This window comes from Martes martes (genome assembly GCF_963455335.1).
Source record: "Martes martes genome assembly, chromosome: 11".
Taxonomy (NCBI): Eukaryota; Metazoa; Chordata; class Mammalia; order Carnivora; family Mustelidae; genus Martes; species Martes martes.
In genome coordinates this window covers 88,532,818-88,551,959 of record NC_137899.1, presented here as the reverse complement: position 1 = coordinate 88,551,959, position 19,142 = coordinate 88,532,818, and the positions used below count along the sequence as shown (strand labels likewise).

General features: G+C 39.5%; 1 protein-coding gene across 2 annotated transcripts in view; it reads left to right on the top strand.

Annotated features, from left to right (window-relative positions):
* CHCHD3 (coiled-coil-helix-coiled-coil-helix domain containing 3) overlaps window positions 1–19,142 on the top strand; it is a 278,794-nt gene that overhangs the window by 85,758 nt on the left and 173,894 nt on the right. For both annotated transcript variants that reach the window (XM_080818064.1, XM_080818065.1), the window contains exon 4: window positions 15,027–15,144. In XM_080818064.1, coding sequence (XP_080674190.1) covers window positions 15,027–15,144 — 118 coding nt within the window. The remainder of the gene's footprint in view (window positions 1–15,026; window positions 15,145–19,142) is intronic.

The window sequence follows — 19,142 nt, the reverse complement described above, 5'->3', positions numbered from 1 at the left end:
AAAATCTGCAGAACTCACAATAACAAATGAAATGGACCAGAGAGTAAAAGGACCACATGAGTCTGAATGGCTTTTGTTAGAGTGAGTTGGAGTTGTGTTCTGGTAGACTCCTTACCAGCAAGGCCTGGATGTCCTGCTCCGGCTCCTATAGGTTGAGTCCTTATTCCTAAACTAGGGGCCACAGATTAAATTTGCAAAAAAAAAAAGTATTTTTCAATGCTTTTTCATTTCTGGTGGCTCCATTTGTTTCTTTCATTGTTATCTTTGATGTGAATTCTGAATGGTAATAATTTTTATTTCTTAAAGTATGTCTGTGATTTTTTACTTTAGAATCAGAGATGGAAAATATCAAGTGAAGGGAATGAACATGAACCCTAGAATGAGAGTAGGTGAAGTCATACAGAATTTCACATTTTTGGCTCTTGTCTTTCTGCTCTCTCATGTTCTGTTTAAAGGCGAAAATTAAGTGAAATCCAGTATACTGCTTAGTGTGGCTTTCAGATCAATGCGTTTTTATTAGAATTTGTTTTTTCTTTAGCATTATTTCATAGGGAATGCTAGAAATATAACCTCTGCCCAAGAATGAATTTTTAGCGGAGGAGTAGTGTCAGAGAGCCATGCAAATTGGTTGCTGTTATCTAGGGAGAAGGCACTGTGGAGATGGTCTGGTGGGTGCTGATGTTGTCTGTTGTACTCACTGTACAGACCAAGGTGACTTGTAACAGAAGGATGAGGCTGGTGTAAGGGACAAGGCCTCTTCAGCTCTTGGTATTTCTTTTGAGGTTACAGAGCAGTCGAGGTGAAAAATATAGGGCCATCTTTATTCACATGTGAGACCGATGGATATTCTTTTCTAAGGTTTGTGTTTAACTAGCTAATAATAACAGTTGTGGCTGTGCTCAATAATGTAAAATTTGATTCTTTTTTTAAATTAACATATAATGTATTATTTGTTTCAGTCTTACACAATTCACTGCACTCACCATAGCACATATCCTCCCCAATGTCCATAACCCAGCCACCCTATCCCTTCCCCACCTCTGCCCCACAGCAACCCTCAGTTTGTTTCCTGAGATTAAAAGTCTCTTATGGTTTGTCTCCCTCCTGATCCCGACTTATTTCGTTTTTTCCCTCCCTACGCCCCACGACCCCCCACCCTGCCTTCCAAACTCCTCATATCAGAGAGATCATATAATTGTCTTTCTCTGATTGACTTAGTTCGCGTAGCATAATATCCTGTAGTTCCATCCATGTCTTTGCAAATGGCAGGATTTTGTTTTTGTAAAATTTGGTTCTTAAGAGGCCGTGTATCCTTTTGTCGTAGTGGATTTCGATTAGTTTTCTGAGAACAGAATTGGTCTTGCGGCATCTACTCCTTTCGTGGGGTGGGGGGCGGTTTGTCTTTCCGTTTCAAATACAACTTCATTAGGCTCTTCAGCTTTCCAAAGACGACGTCACTCTCCTCTCAGGCTGACCTTTGCGGCAATTGGCTGCACATTTCACCAGGATTATAGAATAGGTGCTTGCCAGGGAATTTAATCTTGAACTTACTACTGTGCAACATTTAATCAAAGCAGCGCTCTGCGATATAGGCATTCTGTCTGTTCCTTGATTCCCTAAGACCTGTCCTTCAATTATGCTTGATTATTATTAGCTGCAGGACTGGGCCATGCTGTTCTGTCCTTATGTGAAATTGCTCCTATTTGATTGTGTAGGTGTTAATAGTTTTCACCATGCATATATTACATATTATATATTATATGTATGAAAACTTCGTAGTGTTTATAGTACAAGGGAGCTGTGTTATACCCCGAGGTTTCTTTTTAGGAAAATGCAGCTTATAGCAAAAAGGCGATATAAGGAGATTATTTCCATAAGAATTAATTTGCAGTACCCTGGATTGTTTCATCCAGAGCTTTTTGTTTGTTTGTTTTTTAAAGATTTTATTTATTTATTAGAGATCACAAGCAGGCAAAGAGGCAGGCAGAGAGAGAGGAGGAAGCAGGCTCCCCGCTGCGCCGGTGTGGGGCTTGATCCCAGGAGCCTGAGATATGACCTGAGCTGAAGGCAGTGGCTTTAACCCACTGAGCCACCCAGGCACCCCTGTTTGTTTGTGTTTTTAAGATTTTATTTATTTATTTGTCAGAGAGAGCACAAGCAGGCAGAGTGGCAGGCAGAGGCAGAGAGAGAAGCAGGCTCCTCGCTGAACAAGGAGCCCTATGTGGGGCTCAATCACAGGACCCTGGATTCATGACCTGAGCTGAAGGCAGCGGCATAACCAACTGAGCCACCCAGGCATCCCTCATCCAGTGTTTTAATCAGTTAAACTTTGCCCTAAAATGCTTTAACACACCCATTAGCGTTAAAAAAGAATAAAAAATAAAAGAGTAATGTCAAAAGGGGAGAGGATATTAGGGAGTTGGAGGATTAAAAGCATCTAAAGCATGTCCACCATCCTCCCATCTCAATTTCAGCCTCATTCCCAGCTGCCGCTGGTTAGAGGAACATGTGATGGACGGGTGGGAGCCAGTGGGTTAGTTTGGGCAGAGCACAAGGATCACCAGAATGTGTCCCTATCTGTGTGAATGCCCGTCAACTGGTCTGGGAGAGAGGTGGGAATGAGAGACTGTCTCCTGATTCCCTTGACCGGCGGGTGGGGGGTTGTGGTTAAGGGGTGCGGCTGAAAACTCAGCTGGTGATGTGCCACCGGACCCCAAGGGCGGAGACTTCCTGGTCCCCCACCATGGAACAGGTACTGCTGCTAAACACAGCCCAGCATCTGTGCCTACGCCCTGGGGAGGGGGCAGATGAAAAGAAGGTACTTGCTGGGTGCCGCAGCCAGGCAGAAAGACAAATGAGAGGAGCACTCCACAAAGGTGCTTCCAGCAAGAACTGTTGGAGTGTTTCAACAGCAAGAACTGTTGATGTTTGTGGCATTGGCAGCTGTTGCTACTTGATTGTAAGATACGTCGATTTGAAGGTGCATCTTGGTTTTGTAGATACTGAACGATGGGGAAGGTAACGCCATCATGTTATAGTTGATGAAGGAGATTAAATCGTAGATGGAGATAAACGAAAGAGATAGAGAAACAGTGGTAGTTGAATGGAGTGAACCAATTCCCTGAGCTGAACACAGACTGGAGTCTGCACAGGGAAGGCCTCTCTGTTGAGGAGGGTTGATGAGAGCAGATGCGCACCGACTCATGGACCCTAACAGTTTTCAACTCTAGGGATAAAGAGAAGATCCTATAAGCTGCCTGACAGAAGGAACCACTAACTTATAAAGGAAATGGGATCAGTCTGGTTCTGCCAGCCTGTAGGCTGGAAGGTGGGATGACTCTCAGGATTCCTGAGGAAAAAAAGGCTAAAACTCCCGAATTCTGTATTGAACTCTCATTTGCCTATCAGATGAAAAAAGGACCTATGGGCATGTGAGGATATTGAGAATTTATTATTCTTGAAATACTATTTTGGCTAGCAGCCAGCATCCATCGAGGAGGCAAAACTCATCAGTTGCTTCTACAGAGAGAATTTAATATAAGAATTGTCAATGAAGTATGCAAGGGCTGAAAAGGCAGGAGGAAACCCACAACACAGAAGAGCCCTAAGGCAGTGCTGTTTACATCGATGGCTCATGTTACATTTCTATTAACTAAAATCGGTCTAGTAGTCGGGTCAAAAACGTACAAAGAAATAGGTGAAAAGAATTCTAAGATATGTTATTTCCCCCAGTATATCCAAAACACCACCATTTTAGCATTGAATTTATTAGTGACACCACATTCTTGTTAAGTATTGAGGACACAAGTGTGTCCTTTATTCGGACAGCACATCTCAGTTTGCAGTGGCCCTATTTCTGTGGCTCCTGTTGACTGTGTTGGGACAGCACAGCTTGCAGGTGTCTCAGAGGTAGCCCCGGCGGGAAGCAGCCACAGTTGATAAAACATTGAACCTGCAGCTCGGCCTCAGGGGACGAGGTGCCTCCTGGCTGGTGGCACTGCCGTCTGTCTCTGAGCTTGGAGGAGAGGCCAGTGTGTGGGGGACTCAGGTTTTGAGGAGCATCCTGGTAGGGTTGACGTCTCCAGCGTGGGACGCAGTGAGGTTGATTTTTGCAAGTGTGGGCGAACTGGATTAAATAGTGAGGCCTGAGTGATGCTGAAAGGCGTAGACAGCAAACAGGAGAGTGCCTTTTTTCTCTCCCCAGCCTTGCAGTCTCCTGCTGGCACCCTCTTTTGGCAGAGCGAAAGAGGGACCCAACTGCTGAGTAGAAGTGTGGCTTAAATGGCTCTCACATCACAAAAGCTGAGGCTAGAAGAGGGGTGTGAAGCTGAGAGTCAGAGACAAATATCTGATGTAGTAGACCATCTTAGGAAAATACTTAAAAAGAGAATTCTAACCAAATTACAAATTCATTACAACAGATCTCAGTACAGGGAAAGGTGGAGAGGAGAGGAAGCACCCATGAGGAGCAGTCTTTGCATTGTATGCCTGAATGGTACACAGGAACGTCTATTCAAGGTACTATTCATATGGATTCTTGAAATGGGTGAGAAAGCCTTGAAGAGAGAGCTCAAGAATTGTAGGAATTCGATAGCACTGAACTCTTAGATAAGGAGTTGGATTCTGGGGAAAAGTCAGTGTATTCAAATGATTTCATCTTACTGAGTTTGCAGAGGGTAGTGGTTGAGAAGATAGTAGGAATTGTGTTTTTAAACAGTAGCAGGGGGATGATGTATCTGTGAGAGGAAAGGAATGACCACTAATTGCATAGAAAATACACTGTAGAGCTTTCTGAGAGGGGAAGAGAATATATAGTAACCTTGGAAAACAAGGAAGGGGAAAAAAGATAACGAAGTAAAATTAATAGTAAACATAAAACAGAGGAAATAAAGGTAAGTGTATTAGTTATTGTACTCTTAATAATTGTGGCTGGCCACATTGCCCATTTAAAGATCAAGGCTGCCAGATTGTGTTAACACGCAGACACACCCACCCCCTCAGGAGCTGTGTAGTATATAGCGTACACTTAAAGTAATGTTTGAACCTTAATAAGTGAATTAAAAATTAATGGGTTGGCAAAAGTGTACCAAACAAACAAAATAGGAAAGGTACGATTCAGGGTTATAAGGACTAGCGAGAATAAAGAAACACGATTATATGATGATAACAAGCACAGCTTACAAAAACAAGAGTCATTAATCTTTCTGCGTCAGTCAAATTAGCAGCTCAGCATATGAGTCAAACCCAGAAATTCGAAGGCTACTTGATTTAAAAAAGAAAAATAAAGAACTTTGTGTCATCATTCTTTCCTTAAAAATGTTTACTCTGGGCTTGATGGAGGAATCCGCTAAGCTCTAACATTAAAGCGTCTCCCGTAAAAGAGATGGATGGAGTTAGTGAGGTGTGTGTCTGTGCATTCCAGAGGCATAATGCCGGTGGAGGGTGAGAGGTTGCAGTTTGGTTGAAGCTTGAAAGTTCTTTGAAATAGAAAACAGGTATTGATTCTTTTTCCTCTGCAAGTCTTAGGATGGAGAATGGTAATATCTCTCTCTCTCTCTCTCTCTCTCTCTCTGTCTCTGGTCAGAAATTTCCCCAGACTTACCAACTTGACAAGGACATAATTTCAAAAAGTATATCCTGGGCGCCTGGGTGGCTCAGTGGGTTAAAGCCTCTGCCTTCCACTCGGGTCATGATCTCGGGGTCCTGGGATCGAGCCCCGCATCGGGCTCTCTGCTTGGCGGGGAGCCTGCTTCCTCCTCTCTCTCTGCCTGCCTCTCTGCTTGCTTGTGATCTCCCTTTCTGTCAAATAAATAAATAAAATCTTAAAAAAAAAAAAAGTGTATCCAGGCGAGGTGTGTCTTTTATGAAGAAGAAGCATAAATGCAAATCATCGTAAAAGACTTGATGCGTGTTTCGTATACATAAGGATAGTGAGAATGCTGTTATTTCTTCATAGCTGAGTCTTCTTTACGAGAGCCTCCCCTGTATCTTAGGTCACTGAACCAGGGAGGTCATAGTTTTCTGACTACAGGAGGAAGCCGGCTCACAATGTCACTGGTCCCTGCCCAAACTGTGTCCCATGCGGGCTGATGAGGGGGATTTGCTCCGGTGATGCCTACGTTTGTGCCCTAGACTCTTCCTCCTCCAGCTGACTCTGTGGTTATCTTTCTCCGGCATCTCAGTACATAAAACCGCCCAGAACCCTCAAAAGGAATGTTATGGGCCAGGGAGTAGATACTTTTAGACAAGTAGCAAAGTTATAGATACTTTCTAGACAAGTTACAGGTCATGCAGGGTTATTTCCTCTTCCTCCTTCTATGAAACAGTTGGTTTTCAAGCCCTACTGATATCCACAATTTAATGGTGTCTCTGTCTCCCCACTTTGACCATTGTCCAGTTGTATTTTGAATATTGTGACAACTGATGTGTTCTTTAAAATAAAAAGTTGATTATTTTGGTTTAAGATGCCTCTAAATAGTCAGCTTAAGCCAGATAAAGAAGTGGCTATAGGTCCTTCCAGGAGAGGGAAGGCAAAGGTGCTTGACGTTGTCCTGTAAGTTCCTCTTGCGGAGTTTAATTGTGAATTTCCAAGGGACAAGGAGGTGCATGAGCCATGGATATGGTGACATTAATTTGAGAATAAAATCAGAATTCTTTAAAAAAAATCAGAATTCTTTTAAAATATAAATGTATTTTTCACTGCGGTAGGAGAATGTATTTGGTAAGAAAATGGTATTAGAAAAGTAGGACAGGTAGATCTTTTTCCCTAAATGAGAATTGAAATAGGAATTCTAGCTACAAAATAATATGTGATATGGGATGGGAGGCAGTCATCTGAGATTGGGGTTGGGGGGCGGGTTAGTTTCATGGCTCTGGGTAATCCCCAATAAAAGTTGTGGGCTTCCTGTTAGAGGCTGAGTTTTCCCTCCAACATCATTTTGAAGCTTTGCAGGAAGATGTCCAGACTATGACTAACTGAATGTAAGCTAAAATCACTTTTAAAAAATGTATGTGAAGGAAGGAAACCTTGATTGTAAAATTCTGAATGACATTTTAAATGATATTTATGTAGAAACATAGATGACCAAAATAAATGTCCTCTCAGTTATATTCAGAGCCAGGTCGTAATGCTGGTTAAATAATACTGGTTTATTATATGGTTTGCTAGATTGCAGTCCTTCAGCCTACCAAGACAGTGCCCTTTATTGCGAAATTACCATTATATAAAGAATACCTATGTTCTATAATATTATGCTACGCTCATACTCTGTATTCATTCTTTCAAAAATATTTATTGAATGCCTGCCAAAAGCCAGGCGCTATTTAATTTATAAATGCTTTGGTTTTACATAACTTCTCTTTGTCTCCACTTCCTAATCCAGGATATAGTAATCAGTTCCACAGGGTTGTTGTGAGTTACACCTGACAAGCGCCTAGACCTGTGCCTGGCCCAAACGTCAGCATTATTAAATACTGACTCTTTATCTGTTGTCTATCGAGGTATTACATATAGATACATATAAATGTTACTTATAGACACATAGCTATTATATATGACTGTAACATGGTTATATTAATGTACCTTCTTCTGTATGTGTGTATTTTGGAGCCTCAGTGCACAAACATTCCTTCCCGTATTTGAAATAATTTGAGCGGAGAAGTGTTAAGCTTCCTATGTTCTTTTATTTTTATAAAGTCTTACTATTAAAAAATTGTATACTTGTTCCATCATTATTCTTAATAGTCTAATAATTAGTTTGTTGAATTACCCAGCTCAGCTTTTCTGTTTAAAAAATGAATGGTAAACAGTATTTTGAGTGCTGGTTCAGCATGTTCTGACAAAGTATGATGCATTAAAATAAAATTCATCATTAGCACTGGAAATGACCTTTGAGGTTGTAGTCGCTCATTTTTCTCTTCCAGTGTTTGAAACAGTCTTCCTGAGTCAAGTGCATTGCAATACTTTGCAGATACTGTCTCTATAAAATGGTCACAGTTTAGTTGTAGATAAATCATTTCATCAAATCACTTTATCTCTAACAATCTTCATTTCCGGTTTATTCTCCCCCATTATCGGAGGTTCTTGTCATCTTTCCTCAGTAATATAATGGCCTTATACATTAAATTATAAAGTAATTTTCTAAGCTAGAATTGTATAGAATTACTTGCGTGTCAGCCTATATGAAGATAAATCTGAGTGTTTGTGTATGGTCACATGAGCAGTGTCCAGGTTCAGAGAAACAGTTAAGGCCCCTGAAAGCCAAGCCACTTTTGGGAAAGGGCTGGTAATAATTTTGACTTTGGCAAACTCTGATTTGATATAGTGGAGTCAAATAAAAAATGAGCTTTTAAAAAATAATTATGAATAATATCAGATCTACAAACTGTTCTTCTGTGACCACAGAGGTGAGTAATGTAATGGGATCTAATTCCTGTCGAGGGGTTGACTCCTTAGGAGATTTAAGAAGCATAGATTTGGAAATCAGATCAGGTCATTTTATGTCTCCCATGTACTTTTGCACATCTCAGTCTTTTTCCTGTGAAAGAAGGGGGATAGAAATGCCTCCTTCCTGGAGGATAATGAGGTTGATTACATTAAAAAAAATGCATAGCTAAAGCTATCTTTAAAATGCCTTTCCCACTTTCTTGAAATCTTTAAGTTGTTTGGAATCAAATAATATTGGCTTGTTTTTATACAGAAACTGAAACATGTAGGACTAGATTTTAGATATCTGTGAAAACTGAATGTATATGAGGGTTTCTTTTTTTTTTTTTTCCATTTAAAAGGACATGTTGTAATAATTCATTATAGGAGATTTGGCTGGTTTTTAGAAATTCATATTGCTGGTGTATCTTAAATCTCTCACCTGATTGAGAATATACCGAGAAAAATAGCTAAGTTGCTAGGGCTTGAGGTATAAGGGCAGAGCTGCCTGGTATTTGTTTCATTAAGCTTAGGCAAGCTATCCAATTACTTAATGCAAATAAGAAAAGTTTACACTAAACTCCTACTTCTTTGCTTAAAACTCTAGAGAATTTAAATGAGGAGAGATATGTATTTAAAAGAAGGAGATTTAAATGAAACTTAAATCAGGGGCTTAATGTAGAATAATATTAGACCAGGAGATCTGAAATAATAAGTGGGGAATGCCAATAAATAAAGGGAATGTATTCTCTAGGATGCTTGGTTTGTTTAGTTTTATTTTGAGATAATTCTTGAAGCTTTGGAAACCTGGGTTAATAATCAAAGACCCGTTTTATCTCATGCCTCCTTTTCACCTAACAGGGACCTTCAAAGCAGTAAACTGCTGCCTTCTATTGTCAATGAGCACTTCACTGGCTTGCCTTGTGGAGTGTTTCCAGAACAACCCGGCTCTGATGTGTGGCTCCACCATTGGGCCAGTAGCACTCAGGCCCAGAAAGCTGGGGCATCTCACTTGGCTCAGAGAGAAAAATGAGATGATCGTACAGCCATCTGCCTTTCAAAAATGGCCATTGAGTAGAATAGCTCGATGGAACAATCAAAGCAAGGGCCTGGAGAAGAAGCTCTGAAAAGAATTGGGAGCTTCTGGGCATACAGGCAGAGAGAGAGAGAGAGAGAGAGAGAGAGAGAGAGAGTGTGTGTGTGTGTGTTTTGCAAAACATTTGGAAAATGATCTACATGAATCAGTGAAAGAGGAAACTAATTAGAAGAAATGCATTACTGTAAGTGAATCTCATGGAGGAGAGATATGGGGAAATTAGGAATACAACAGTTTAGAAATTTTTCCTCTGTTCGTTTTACTTCTGAAGTAAAAAGGAAACTTCATTTAGTGATACATCTATCTGAAACTCTGCCCTCCAAAATCATATGAAAGGAAGCAGAACTTCTAAACTTTTCTAGACTTTTTTTCCTAAAATTTGTTCCTGTAATTGTAAGGTTTTTAGCTTTAAAGTTTTTAGCTTTTTAGTTTTAAGCTTCAGAAACTCTTCCAAGCCTTGCACTAATTTTTTATTGATAATTGTGTGTGTGTTTTTGTGTGTATGTGTGTGTTAACAATGTTCCTTCAGTGACTCTGGGTCTCTCAGCCTTTGGTGTCTGAAACAGCAGGCACACACTAAGCTCTAAAGAGAAGCCTTTCTCAGTACCTCGGGACCCGACGTTCTCCTTCTCCAGGTTGCTCAGTTAATATCCTTCAGATTTCAATTCAGATATTGGCTCCCATCCATATCGTTTCAGAGCAACCTCACTTAAAAAAAAAAAAAGTGCATCAGGGTTTAAGCTTCCTGAGGATAGGGACTGTGTCTCTTGTGCTCACCATTTTGTTCTCAGTAATCAGAATAATGTCTTTCACCCAGTAATTTATATATTGAAAGAATTTGTGAATCCCACTTATTCTTACCTAGTTCATAGTTTTTTTTTTTTTTTTTTTTAAAGATTTTATTTATTTATTTGACAGGCAGAGATCACAAGTAGGCAGAGAGGTGGGCAGAGAGAGAGAGAGAGAGGAAGGGAAGCAGGCTCCCTGCTGAGCAGAGAGCCCGATGTGGGGCTCGATCCCAGGACCCTGGGATCATGACCCGAGCCGAAGGCAGAGGCTTTAACCCACTGAGCCACCCAGGCGCCCCCCTAGTTCATAGTTTTTATTAAGTAGTGGGAAACTCTGAGGATGACATGAGAAATATAAGTGCACACTGAGTGGAAATGATCAAATTTGGAGGTAGTACTCCTTTGTTTCATTTATCTTCTGCCACCAACTTTCTCAAGAGTTTTTATGGGATGGAGAATAATGTATTTAATGTTTAATGTTTGTAAAACTTTTACCTGCAAGGGACTTTAAGATTATATAGTTCAACCATCATATTTTAAAGCTGAAAAAACAGGTTTATTAGATTGCACAGTAAAGTTACTGATAGGTAATAAGAATTTATTACCTATCACATTATATATACAGACACAGACATATATATGTAAGGGTGTGTGTGTGTGTGTGTGTGTGTGTGTGTGTGTTTAGGCAAGTGGGAAGGAAACAAGGGAGCATATGAAGGGATAGGGCTGCAGGTCATTGTCAGTTTTTAAGTTTGGAAGTCCTTGAAGATAATAAAAATAAAGCAGATCTTTCTTTTTTTATTAACATATAATGTATACTTGTTTCAGGGGTACAGGTCTGTGATTCATCAGTCCTATACAGTTCACAGCACTCACCATAGCACATACCCTCCCCAATGTCCATCACCCAGGTACCCCATCCTTCCCACTCCCCTCCCCTCCAGAAACCCTCAGTTTGTTTCCTGAGATTAAGAATCTCTTGTGGTTTGTCTCCCTCTGTGGTTTCATCTTGTTTCATTTTTCCCTCCTTTCCCCTGTGATCCCATGTCTTGTTTCTCAAATTCCACATATCAGTGAGATCATATGATAATAATTGTCCTTCTCTGATTGTCTTATTTCACTTGGCATAATACCCTCTTGTTCCATTCATGTTGTTGCAGATGACAAGCTTTCATTTTTTTTTTTAATGACTGCATAATGTTCCATTGTATATATAGACCACATCTTCTTTATCCATTCATCTGTTGATGGACATCATCTAGCCTCTTTCCATAGTTTGGTTATTGTGAACATTGCTGCTATAAACATTGGGATGCACATGTCCCTTTGGATTACTACATTTGTGTCTTTAGGGTAAATACCCAATAGCGCAATTGCTGGGTTATATAGTAGCTCTGTTTTCAGCTTTTTTTTTTTTTTTAAGATTTTATTTATTTATTTGACAGAGATTACAAGTAGGCAGAGAGGCAGGCAGGGAGAGAGGAGGAAGCAGGCTCCCTGTGGAGCCGAGAGCCCGATGTGGGGCTCGATCCCAGGACCCTGAGACCACGACCTGAGCCGAAGGCAGAGGCTTTAACCCACTGAGCCACGCAGGCGCCCCTGTTTTCAACTTTTTGAGGAACCTCCATACTGTTTTCCAGAGTGGCTGCACCAGCTTGCATTTCCACCAGCAGTGTAGGAGGGTTCCCTTTTCTCTGCATCCTCGTCAACATCTGTTGTTTCCTGACTGGTTAATTTTGGTGTGAGGTGGTATCTCACTGTGGTTTTGATTTGTATATCCCTGATATTGAGCACTTTTTCATGTGTCTGTTGGCCATTTGGATGTCTTTGCAGAAATGTCTGCTCATGTCTTCAAAGCAGAACTTCTTATCAGAGAAAACTTGGGAAAAAGAAAGATGGGGAAGACAAAGCAAATATAGTCATGGTGTATTTAGTGAACTGGGAGAGTTTATTCTTTCCAGAAAACTACTGCTTTTTCTGTATTCCTGACCACCATAATGGGCACTATTATTATTACTATTACTTAACCTAACAGTGTTGAGTGCTTTCTGCTAAGTGCTTTATGTATAAGAACCTGGTAAGGTAGGTATTATAGCGGTTCATTTTACTCAGAATAACAAGACCCAGGGAAGTTAACTCAAGTATTGACTCAGCTAGTATGTACTAGAACCTTGATTTGGACCCAGGACTCCCAACTCCAAAATTTGTGCATCTGTACCAGGTATTACAAACTGATAATCTTTATTTTTATTATAACATTGAAGGCTTTTGTGCCCAAGTTTTGGCTTCTTTTTCATTAACTTGCTAAAACTTTTTTAAAGTTGAGCTCCTTTTTACCACATTTGTAATTAAAATTGATATCATATGCAAGTAAACTAAATTAGAAAAATAGGTAGTTATTATTTAAGCAGTACTTTAAAATATGATATACCACATATGGTAGATAGGAGAAAATCTAGTTGTATAGAATTCATTTTATGTGAATGAATTAATAATGTGATTTTTAAAACAGTTTATATATGTATGTAAAGTCCTCAGCACAGTTCTTGACATGTAGTAGGTGATCTATGCAGTGATAGTAATTTTTATCATTTTATTTTAGTTTCCACCTGACTTGTAACCTAGGTTATATCTTTTACTTGTTGGTGATATGCTAGTGCAGTGCTTCAATTGCACTGTTTTGTAATCTGATACCAGTAACATCAGCAGTTACCAGCACACCGTGCTTATGTGGACCACTTCATTTTTGTTGTTATTCTCCTTTTATAGATCTCCAGGACTTAACGTGGGTAGAAGTATATTTTGGTAATTGAGGGCTGTGGCTCTCACTTCAGTATGCATTAGAATCACCTGGAGGACTTATTAAGCGGCAATTTGTGGGGCACTACCCCCATCGTTTCTAATTCAGTAGATGTGGGTGGTGTCCGAGTGTTTGCATTTCTAACATGGTCCCACGGATGCCGCCGCTGCTGAGGTCTGTGGATGCTTTTAGAACTGCTGCTTTCCACAAACGATGAGACTTCTAATTATCTGTGTTCATTTATGATTATGCACGTCTGCTGAGTTACTGTACTGATAGCATTGATGCTGCTGAACTGTGAAATAATATGGAGAAATTTGGTTTGTGTTAAAGTGTAATTGTACTCACGGCTTAAGGAAAAGCTTCTAGAGGTTACTTTTGCATTAGAGAATTTCAGAGTGTAGGTTTTAATGTATTTCTGTTCTTCATCTTTATTCAAGACATAAAAACAGGTTCAGTTTTTAGGAGTATATTTTACAAGGTAATTTCTGATTTTATTTATTTATTTATTTGAGCGAGCGAGCAAGAGAGAGAGAATGCGGGGTGGGGCAGATTGGGAGAGTCTTTAAGTGGACCCCCTCTGACCGGGGAGCCCAACTCAGGACTAGATCACAGGACCCATGAGATCATGACCTGAGAGTCAGATGCTCAAGGGACTGAGGCACCCAGGCACCCCCTGATTATATTTTTAATTATAGTTGATGATATGAAATTTGATTGTAATTGATACCTGAGAATTTCAGAGTATCTGGATGATGTGGCAACTTAAAAATAATAAGTTTTTATTCTTTTCAAAATCTTTTTAAAACTAAAATTTGATAGACTAGTACTGAATTCAATTTGGTGCTCATCATTCCCACTTACAAAGTAGATTTCACTTGGAATTTCACTTATACCAACATAACAATTTTACCTTTTCTTTTTAAAGCATCGCTTATACCTCTGGGGATATGATGGTATAGAGGGGTTTATTCTCTCCAGAGGAGAAAAGGCAATCAGAAAATCTTTGTCCATAAGATTAGACTAAAACGTACTCTCATCCAGTGATTACAGAATGCCTTTATGTGCCAGGCATTATGGTGAAAATTGGTGCCAAAGTAACTTATCTCTTTCATGCACAATGAGGGGCTTTAAGTGGATTGTAACTTAATATGATGTAATTGTGTGATGAGGTTACTGATAAACCCAGTGCTGTCAGATGCCTCATTAATAGAATTAGTATTGTGTACAGATCTTGGGAGGTGAAGTTCCGCTGTCTTATTTTTTAGACTATGTCCACAGTGTTACATTTGGTCTGGGGCTAAGGGACAAATTAGAGTCATTCCAGAAGTGAGGAACCCTGCTATTCAAAGGTCTGGCCATTTTTGCATATGAGGATCCTTGGAAAGCGGAAGTAATTCATCTGGGGGGGGAGGACATCTTAATTTTGTTTTTAGTTCCTTGCTGTAATGTAAGATCCATGAGGACAGGGCCCCATCCTTCTTGTGCAGCACTGTGTCATCAGGGCCTCATGCATGGGCTGGTGTGTATTCAACAAACAGTTGAATGGGTCAATTTTGAAGGGAAGATGATGGTTACTTTCAAATATTTGCCTTGTAGATGACTTGTTAATTAGACTTACTGCTTGTGTCGCCAGAGGACAAACAGAGGCACCAGGAATGGAATTTTTAGGTGGACACATTTCAATTTTACGTTAAGAGGAGCAGTCTTACAAATAACTATTCATGGATTTGAACTCCATTAGTTTAAATGCTTGGGTAGAGACTGCATGGGGACTTACTAGAAAATATACCCGCTTTTAGTAAATTACAGGTCAAGGTGATTTTGGCTGTTTCTCTTTTTATTATTTAAGTATTTCATTAAATAACAATCCATAAAATAATTTTTTTCTGAGTTAGTCCTTTCTTGTCTTTTCAGACTAAAGCAAGGCAAAGAACTGGACCGAGAGAGGGCTTTTGCTAATGAGCAGTTAACCAGAGCTATTCTTCGAGAGCGGATATCAAGTGAAGAAGAACGAGCCAAGGCAAAGCACCTGGTGAGTATTAAAGATTTAGTAGAAATGTCTTGTCTACAAGGAGATCTCTGATGTTTGGGAAAAGCTAAGCACTCCTTGCCAGCTTTTAGTGTTGACAAATGCATGTTCTTTCTCTTTGCTTAGATTTTCTTGGTTTTTTGCCTTTTACAAGTTGTTGACAATTTGCTGAGATTAACCGTGAAGGACTTTTTAAGGCAGGTGACTTGAGAATTATTGCAGTAAAGATCAACAGGGAGACAGTGGCACATGCCTCTTGCCTGAAGGGATATTGCTTGTTTGCTCTCCCTGCCACCCCCTTGATTTTGATTTCATCGTATTTGAAACCTCTGGGGCAGGCAGCCTATCTTGTTTGTCTCCCTGTGTGCTACCACCAGATGTTAGTCTGGGAAGTCTCCGGCAAAGGTGAGTAAGGTTTGATCAATCACTTTCTGTGCTTTAGAAAGGGAAAAATGCAGAGCAAAGTCTTCTGGGAACAATCACAATCTTTTTAAAGAAAGGGGATCCCCCCTTTTTTTTTTTTAAGAACTATTGAAAAAAATTTTTAAAAGCAAAGATTACATAAACATGTTTAAAAATGATTATTAATAGAAGGGAGAAAATTTAAAAGGCACCCACAAATCTCTCATTCTTACATAACCATGATTTACACTGTGATGTGTTTCCTCTTGAAAATGTTTATTCCTAGGTTTGTTATATACTTAGAATGTGTTCAGAATTTGTAGGTATGAGAATACATAAGAATTTGAGCAATGCTGCATATAGCATTTAACATCATGAACATTTTCTTTAATCAGTGAATGTTCTTCTGAAATGTAGTTTTTAATGGCTGAGTAAGGGTTCTTTCTTCTTTGTGCATCATAAGTTAGACCATTTTCCATTGTTAGGTAAAAGTAGGGCTGCTCTGGTTGAAGTCTAGGGTCCTGACTGCTTACCTCCCACTTCAGCCTTCTAGAAACCCACATGTCACTTATCAGAACCTTTAGTGTTCTTTGGAGTATAGTTGGGAACTCAGTGGAGAGGTAAAATGAGATGATATAATGGAGAACTTTGAATGGAGGACCGAGGGGGTTGTCCCTATCTCAGTAGGCAATTGAGAATTGTTTAAAAATTGATAGGAAAAGGGTTAATTTATATTCTCTTGTGTTTTCCCTTGGTCCTTTCTTGGAGAGGTCATGTGACAGTAGACAATATAAAAGGAAGCCAATGTGTAGTGAATCCATTTCTCCAAAAACTAATCCAGGGTCCAGCCTGAATGGGTAGACAGTGAAGCCAGAACAAAAGTGATGAACGAAGAAAGAAATGTTTGGGGACGGCTGTTTTGAAGGTCTCTCCTTTCTTGATTCTGGGGTTGTAGGATATAGATGGCGAGTAACAGTATCTTCCAGATTTTAGCACCTATCATAATATTAGCCAAATGGAGCCCTCATAGCATTTAGGGAATAAAAGTAGAATTTATGTGACAGGATTATAGTTGATCTCTTTTGGCTTGAGTGTTCTTAGACAGCTGAGTGGTAGTTCATGGCCAAAGCAAAATGACTCCCCACAGTAATTTAGGTACCCCACTTACTTATAAGGTTAACCGCCTGTATTGTTACTATTTGTTATAGAAAGCATTCGTTGGGTAAGAGCAGAAAGTAAATAGAAAAAATATGAAGATCACTTAAATTACCACTATCCAGAGATAATCACTGTTAACATTCTGGTTTATGAACTGTTAACATTCTGGTTTATTACTTTTATATTCCTTTCCACATTCCACTAAGTCTGTATAAAACATTTATATTAATGTGTTTATATGTATTTCCCCAAACGTAGGTGATAGTATACATAGCCTCATATAAGTCTTACAATAACCTGCATATTAAAAAAAATTAGACTATAAGGTAAAGATCTTTGTCTATTAATAAATATATGTTTGTATGATCACTTTTAATGATTGAATGTATTTCACTGAATTTTCTTCTAATAAGATAATACAGGGATAGTATAGAAAATTTGAAAAATATAAAAATGACTAAGGAACCACCTCATAATCATTAGGATGGCTACCATCAGAGAAAAAGACATTAACAAATATTGACAAGGATGTTGTTGGTGGGAATGTAAAATGGCACAGCCACTATGGAAACCATTATGGTGCTTTCTCAAAAAAGCTAAAAATAGAATTACTGTATGATTCAGCCATCCCACTTCTGGGTATTTACCCAAAAGATTTGAAAGCAGAGTCTCAAAGAGATATTTGTATGCCCATGTTCATAGCAGCATAGTTCACAATAGCCGAAAGGTGGAAGCAGCCCGAGTGTGTATCAACAGATGGATGCATAAGCAAAATGGAATGTTACTTACTTATAATGGAATTTATATCCTTACAATTGAATGTTATTCAGCCTTAAGAAAGAAAGAAACTGACGCATGCTACCACATAAATGAACCTTGAGGACATTTGGTAAGTGAAATAGTCTAGTCACAAAAAGACAAATACTGTAGGATTCCACTTAGATTAAGTCTCTAGACTAGTCAGATCTATAGAGACAGAACGTGGGAGGGTGGTTGCCCTGGGCTGCGGGAGGGAGAAATGGAGCACTTTTTAACAGGTTTGGAGTTTGTTTTGCCAGATGAAAACTGTTCTGGAGATTGGTTGTATAACAACAGTGTTAATGTTCTTTGCCTGAACTTCTCGCTTCTAAATGGTTAAGATGGCAAATTTTATGTATATTTTGCCACAATTAACGATTAGAAAAAATTCTAAGGAAATAAGCATTCCTGCACGTGTAATATTTAGAGAGTATGAAGTTCATTTTCTCTTTTCCCCCACATGTGTCCAGTCTAGGTTTCCAGACCATCTTGTAAAATGTGCGGTATGGACTGTGATTTAAGTCTAATGTTGTCCCTCATCCCCTTGATCCTCAGCTGGGGAAGCGGGCATCCCCAGAACCCGTGATTCATGTGGAAGTCACCCTGAGAACGTCAGCATGTTTCTGTTGCGAGGTTGGGCCCCCGTTACTGCCATTCTTAAACCTAGTATGTGGGACTGTCTGAGTGATGGTCAGACATTGATTTGTTCCTCTTTGTTTAGATGTCGCAGCCTGTAAGAATGTAAAAGTTGGGGTTCACACCCATTGGAAGGAATCTGAAAGCTCTCTTTCAGGAGAACTAGGAAAAAAGAAACAAAGCCGATGTTGGTATTGTGAAATAAAACTAACTCCACCCCAGTCCCCATTTCCTCTGCCCACTAACAGTCGACATTTAGATCACTTCCTCCATGCGTGGGAGTCCAGTCTTCTCTGCCCAAAGCTGTAGCAGCTCTCTTTGCAGGGGCTCTTTGAAGGGCAAAGTCATAGGAGCCCTGTTGCTGATGCTTTAATACAGAATCTGATTGGACTTTCTCCTTAGGAAGAATTGCTTTAGCTGGAGAAGCTGTAAGTGCTGCTCTAGATTTGAGAAGACCATAGCAGCCCCTCACCCTACTTCCCACTCGCTGGAACGATAATTTTAGTCAACTGATTTTGCCTAGAAGTCCTGGAGGGGCAGTTCACTGATAATCTTACCTACATGGAAATGCTAAGTAAAATTCACATTAAAGGATTGCCTCTTAGGAATAGGAAAACACCTCCGTAAAGAATGAAGATTACGTGAAGGGACGACACCAGGCAACCCATGAAGTTCATGCAACTTGACGTTCTGTGAATCTTTAAGCTCTCATACATATAAATCTAACACTTGCTGTGTCATTAGTTTTTTAAAAAAGTAAAGTTGTGTCTTTTTTAACTTTGCAATTACATTTGATTTCTTTTTAAAATGCTGATTAAAATTTTGATTTACTCTTCCTTTATCTTATTAAATTTTGCTGATGTGACGTTGGTCATTTTTTGTATTTTCTTTTTTCCTTTTTAGTCTCAACTTTAAAAGCACCTGCATTCACCTAAGGAAATATTTAAATATTTATACATCTTATTGTGAAATAGGTTCCTTCACCCATTGGACAATGTTTTAGTGAG